The sequence below is a fragment of the Cryptomeria japonica genome, chromosome 6, assembly GCF_030272615.1.
Source record: "Cryptomeria japonica chromosome 6, Sugi_1.0, whole genome shotgun sequence".
Taxonomy (NCBI): domain Eukaryota; kingdom Viridiplantae; phylum Streptophyta; class Pinopsida; order Cupressales; family Cupressaceae; genus Cryptomeria; species Cryptomeria japonica.
Window position 1 is genome coordinate 219,393,122 of NC_081410.1, and position 6,915 is coordinate 219,400,036.

The following is a 6,915-nucleotide window of genomic DNA, read 5'->3' on the forward strand; positions in this document are numbered from 1 at the left end:
AATTATCAATAGGTCACAGAAGATGTCATTCCTAGATGGCTATTCAGGTTATAATCAAACATTGGTCAACCATGAAGATTGCCTGAAGACAACATTCACAACCAAATGGGGGACTTTCACATACCAATATATGCCTTTCAGTGTAATAAATGTCAGAGCAACCTTTCAACAAGCCATGGATACAACATTCAGGGAGCTAATTGGGAAATGAATTATCATATATATGGATGATATCATGGTCTTTTCCAAGAAGCTTGAGGATCACCCTAATCACCTTTGCAATATATTTGAAAGGTGTCGAAAGTATGGAATATCTCTAAATCCCAAAAAGTGTATATTTGGGGTATCTGAAGGAAAATTTCTTGGTCACGTAATTTCTGAGAAAGGTATATCTATTGACTCTAATCGGGTGGAAGCCCTATTGAAACTTCAGACTCCTGAGAGTAAAAAGGAGATGCGATCTTTCTTGGAAAAGATAAATTTTGTCTGCAAGTTCATCACCAAGTTCACAAAAATTGTTAAGCCTTTGAATGATATGATGAAGAAAGAGGCCAAGATTGAATGGAGTCAAGAAGCTAAGGATACATTCAATCAGATTAAGCAATCAATTGTGGAAGCACCTGTGTTGACCATCCAAGACTACACACTGTTGTTCTATATCCATTATTTTGCTTCCTTGCAATCATGCTCCACAGTACTCATGCAAAGAAAAGATGGGGATGAGAAACCAATTGCCTTCATGAGCTCACCTTTTAAGAATGCTAAGGAGAGGTATATTGCATTAGAGAAACAACTGACATTACATCCTCAGAAGCAAAATTTATGTTATAGTGCCAGATCAGGCAGTGAAATTGCTACTGATGCAAAGTGAGTTAGGTGAACGTAGAGGAAAGTAGATGGCCATACTCCAAGAGTTTCATTTGGAGATCCACCCAATGAAGTTAGTCTGAGGACAAGGATTATCACAGGCACTCACAATAAATGATCCTCAAATTCAGTGTCAACAATATACAGTGAGCACTTTTACTCAAGATCCAGTTGGCAATATGAAGGAATTGATTATGTGTTGCATTGATGTTTTGTCACTGATGTCAACACTAGCTGTTATGATTGGTTACTAGCAAACAAATTTTGGTTATCGGTAGAAGAACTATGTTACCGACAGAAGGGACTATCAGTTGGATACTACCGACATGTTTGGATCAATGGAATATGTTTCTGGAGTATGTTTTGGTCAGTTGGTATTGACTTGATGATCGGATGCTATCATACACTCTAGTAAGCCTATACCGGTAAGGGTTTAGAGTTTTATCGACAAATATTTTACTAAGAATCTTTGATAGGATGCATAAGTGGTGTTGGTGCGGCTTCTAGATGGAATTCAAGATGCAGAAGGTGATCTTTGTTCATGCCTCGACTGATTGGAGACATCACTTTGGCATGGTGAATCTATTTGGGTCCAGGTTATGGATCGGTATCATGTTACGTGTTCCCTACATGTTACTGAGATGATTTACTGATTGGTTAATGTTGTTTTGGTCTAAAGCCGACATGGTATATCATTGTAATGTGGATGTATGTAATGATATTATTGTAATATCATTTAGGTAGCTGACCTAATTGGTTTAGGCCTTAGGGTTTGTATAAATTGATGTAGGATCTCGTTGTAGATTGTGGCGGTGGTAATGGTCATGGAATGAAATATCATATGCAAAGGAGATTTGGTCGATCATAGGTGATCGAATTGGGTTTATTTAAGAGGTCAAAGGCCTCCAGTATTGAGCTTAACCGAGACTGTAATCAGGCATGGTAGATGCTATCTTTGGTAGTTCATTCCTCTAGATTGTTGTCCAATTATATTGGGGTGGTTATAACCTCTCTGTAGTCAGTGAGACTCCTTCGTAATGAGCAGTATGCTCTAGGCAGTGTGCCTTCCTGCATGTGTAGGCCCCTTATTGTATCACATACTTTCTGTAGAAGTATTATCTAACCGTGGGAGGATTGCCACCATGGTTTTCCCTTTACCGGGTTTTCCACTTACAAATCATGGTGTTATGTGGTATGGTTGCATTGTGTTAATTCTCTATTTCATTCTTAAGTTTTATTGCTTACCGGTATCTATTTCTTCTATTTCGGTATTCAATCTTTATGTGCTCTGGTTAAAGGTTATAAAGTGGTTTGATTAATATAATCTATTGACAACTGATTCACCCCCCCCCTTCTTAGTTGTCCACTGGTTATTCTAACAATTGGTATCAAAGCTTTCATCCTCTTTTGCAGAATCTTAACCACTTGAGGTAGATCCTATGGCAACTAATACTTCAAATCCACCAACAACTATTTTCAGAAGAGAAATCCCTAAGCTTGATGGAAAAAACTATGGGATATGGAAAATCCAAATGGAGACTTATCTTAGATGTCTTGGCAAGGATATTTGGGAGATCACTGAGAAAGGATATACACCTTATGATCCGGCATCTGGCAATCCTGCTCCTGCAGACTTGGACAAAAATATTGAAAATGATTGCAGAGCTAGAGAAGCCCTCTTGTGTGCACTCACTGATCAACAAATCATGGGATTGACTGATAAATCATCTGCAAAGGTTATATGGGATAAATTGAAAACTCTGAATGAAGGTGACCCTACTGTCAAAATTGCTAAACTTGATGGTTACCGGGTAAGATATGAGAACTTGAAGATGGAAGATAATGAAAGAATTGCTACATTTATGGAAAAAGTAAATGAGATTGTCAGGGAATTCAATGTTGTGGAGGATCTCTGAGTGAAGATGAAATAGTTTCTAAAGTTTTGAGAGCCCTACCACCGGCTTACAAGATGAAGGCTACTGCAATTAATGAATTGAGAATAATGGAAAACACTTCAGATAACATAGACGTTCTGATTGGGAAATTATTTGCTTTTGAGCTTGAAGAATTTGGACCCTCTGAGCTGCAAAATCTGAACCTGTTTTTTATGCATCATCATCTACTGGAAAAAGTGATTGGAAAGCCCTATATGAAAAAGAATTGGAAGATATGAGGAAAGAGGATGAAGAATCTGAGCAACTTGAAGCCTTATTTTCTAGAAGAGTACCTAAAGGACGGACAAGAAGTAAGTATGAAGGAAAAACACCTTTTAAATATTTTGCATGTAATAAGATTGGTCATTTTGCATCTAGATGTCCTAAAAGGAATGCAAGATTTGAAGAAAGAGTTAAGAAATCATTTAAGCCTAATCAAAACAAATATAGATTCAAGAAAAAGAAACTATGCTACATAGCGGATGAGGAAGGAGTAAGTGATGACTCAAAGGATGAACTAGAAGGAGACTTTGCTAGTTGATCTGACAGTAGAAAGGAATGGGTGTTCTATGCTCTAAAGGAAGATGATCCAAAACCGATTATCAAGAACGAAGAAAAGGCCCTGGCAGCAAAAGTTGAAGACAAGGATGAATGGGTAATTGATAGTGGATGCTCACATCATATGACTGGAGATAAAAGAAAATGTATGTCCCTGCAAGAATACAATGTCGGCCAAGTCAGATTTGGGGATGACAAAGCATGTATGATCAAAGGTAGAGGTATTATTTCTTTGGATGGCAAGCATAATACTAACAATGTCTACTATATAGAAGGTTTAAAAATAATCTTTTAAGTGTTGGTCAATTGGTGGATAAGGGATTCCAACTTCAGTTCAAAGATAGAAAATGCAAAATCATTAACAGAACTGGCTTGGAGATTGCAACCGGTACTCAGACTGGAGGTAATATCTTTCACTTGAACACCAGGGATAAGACATGTTTGATTGCTCATATTGATGAGAGTTGGTTATGGCATAAGAGGTTGTGTCATGTTAATTTTGATTGTATTGATAAGATCAGTTCAACAAAGGCAGTTAGAGATATATCTAAGATTATAAAGCCTCATAATCCGTTATGTAAGGGAATTTGGAAAGCAAGTTAGAACTTCATTTAAGAACATACATGATAAATCTAATGATGTGCTTGATTTTATTCATACTAACTTATGTGGTCCAATAAGGACCAAAAGCTTTCAAGGTGATAGGTACTTCATGCTAATAATTGATGATTATTCTAGAATGATGTGGGTGACTTTTCTAAGGGAGAAGTCTGAAGCTTTTGAGAAATTCAAGATCTTTAAAGCAAAGGTGGAAACAAAAATTGGATCGAAAATCAAATGTCTAAGATTAGATCAAGGTGGTGAGTTCACATCTCATAAATTTAACAGTTATTATGAGATAAATGGAATTAGTGATAGTTCTGATACTTAATATAAGTACAGATCCAATAGCCAACAAGATGAGAGGGGGGGGGGTGAATCATACAAACTTAATCATCCATAAAAACATCAGATTCAACCTCGGTAACATATATTTCAGTAATATAACCAAAATTGTTAAACATACAAACTCAAAAGCATATAAACATCATAAACCTCATAACACCAGATTTAACGTGGAAACCCAAATAGGGAAAAACCACTATGGGATTTCAGACCCACTAAGAAATATACTCTTCTAGAGTATGCTCGGTTAAAAGCAAATCCTGTTAAAGATTACAAACACATTGCTAGATGTGACCCGGTTAAGGGATTTCCCTCAAATCTGTTAGGATCTTTACCTTGTTAGAAGTGACCTTGTTAAAGGATTTCAAACACTTAATCAGAATGTCACCTTGCTAGAGGGTTTTACAAATAAGACTGTTAAGTCCACTCAGTTAAGGGATTTTCTGTCACTTTCACAAAATAACAGTAATAAAAATCTATCTGCAACTTCACATCTAAAATGCTAAAGCAGATTCTTATTTGTTCAATACAATCTAGACATAGAACTAATCTTGTCTATCTGTTGGGCTTCTATACTCTGTTATTCAAACAGGTCTTCAAGCTTCTGTGCTCGGTAATCACTATGTAGCATCCTTGTGCATACACTTGCCCGCATACATTGTTTATCAACAGTTTCCTATTTATAAACAATTAGGTAGCCGCTTAATCTCCTTGATCACATTTCCCATGATCAATCATAGCCATCAGATCTTTGATCTTGTCCAGGTTCAATGCATCTTTTGATCTGAAAATGTTTTATCCCGCCTAGGAACTTGCATATATTTCTTGGAACTTGTGCCAGGGTATTGTGGTTCAATCTAAGCTGTAGATCTTCATGCCGACTTTCCATTGCCTTAGATTCATTAACAAACTTCATCCATGACTCACCAATCATTTAATTAGTTCCAGCTCATCAGCTTCCTTCATTAAATAATGCATGCAAACATTTAATGCATTCTATTATAGCTCGGTTACAACTCAGTACAACTCGGTGAATACTAAACTTCACTTGGTAGACATTCTGCCTTCATTAACCGATAGCGATAACCGTAGGGTTTACCGACTAGGTTCCTTAGGGTTTACCGACTAGGTTCTTTGCTTGATAACATAGTATAGTATTAACCTTTACAATTTACAACATATGTATGATGTTAAAACAATCTAAAACATCATGATCTCATCATTGTTTGACTCGGTAATAGTTGCCCATTGAATACCTTATTCATCCCCTTATTCATCATATTCTTTCCTATGTCTTTTACCAACATCTTTATAATCTTCAAATCATACTTCTCAAGATATGGCAACATCATACTGAATTAGAAAATCAATTTCTTGACATCAATGACAAAATAATAATATCAAGACAGTAAAACATCCTTAATCAGTTATATCCATAATCATCAACAACCTTCTCAATATCCTTATTGAAATGCCAACAATCTTTCATTGTCTGTTATAATGCTATATTGCCAACAATTAGGAGACAGTTATCTGCACCCCAGACTCCTCAGTAGAATGGAGTAGTGGAAAGGAAGAATAGAACCATTTTGGATGCAACAAGAACCATGATGATGGAAGCCAAATTGCCTCACATCTACTGGAGAGAAGCAATGAGTACATCAGTCTACATATTCAACAAAGTTCATATCAAAGGTGAAACTGGTAAGACTCCTTATGAGTTATGGTTTGGACATACACCTACTCTTAAATATTTTAGAATTTTTGGAAGTAAATGTTATATCAAAAGGGATGATTCAATTGGGAAGTTTGATCCTAGATGTGATGAAGGGATATTTCTTGGATATTCAATTCAGAGAAAAGCATATAGATGTTATAACAAAAGATTGCAGAAAAATGTGGAGAGCACAAATGTGAAAGTAGATGAGAAATACAAAGATCAATCTATATCATATGACAGAGAACCAGCAGTGGAATTGATCATAAATGATCTGTCAATGCCTCAACTGGTACAAGACACTGCGATGGTTACACCGGTACAATTAGAAAATTTAACTGTGACTGATGATCAAAATAGTGAACTCAAAGTTCAGAAGACACCAAGGTATGTAAGATTAAATCATTTTGAAGATCAAATCATTGGAGACAGGAACAAGGGAGTTATGACAAGAAGAAGAATGGAAAATGAAAAGGTATGTCTTATTTCTCAAATTGAACCAACATATGTTATTGAAGCTTGTAAAGATAAATATTGGTTAAAGGATATGTAAGATGAATTAGATCAGATAGAGAAGAATAAGACTTGGACTTTAGTTACCCGACCTAAAAATAAGAATGTTATTGGAACTAAACGGGTTTTTAGAAATAAACTAAATGAGGATGGTCAAGTTGTAAGAAACAAGGCTAGACTAGTTTATAAAGGATATTATCAAATGGAAGGAATTGATTATGGTGAGACATTTGCACCAGTAGCTAGAACTGAAGCTGTTAGACTATTTCTTGCCTATGCAGCATACAAGAACTATAAGGTCTATCAAATGGGTGTTAAATGTGAATTTTTGAATGATGAACTTGAGGAATAAGTATACATTGAACAACCTGATGGATTTTC

The 6,915-nt window shown here is 35.9% G+C and overlaps 1 protein-coding gene across 1 annotated transcript; it reads left to right on the top strand.

Moving 5' to 3' along the window:
• The first annotated feature begins 235 nt into the window (after positions 1-235).
• Positions 236-871, top strand: LOC131071403 (uncharacterized mitochondrial protein AtMg00860-like). Its single transcript, XM_058007219.1, has one exon. The coding sequence runs from the start codon at positions 236-238 to the stop codon at positions 869-871; it is 636 nt and encodes a 211-aa protein (XP_057863202.1).
• The last annotated feature ends 6,044 nt before the right edge of the window (positions 872-6,915 follow it).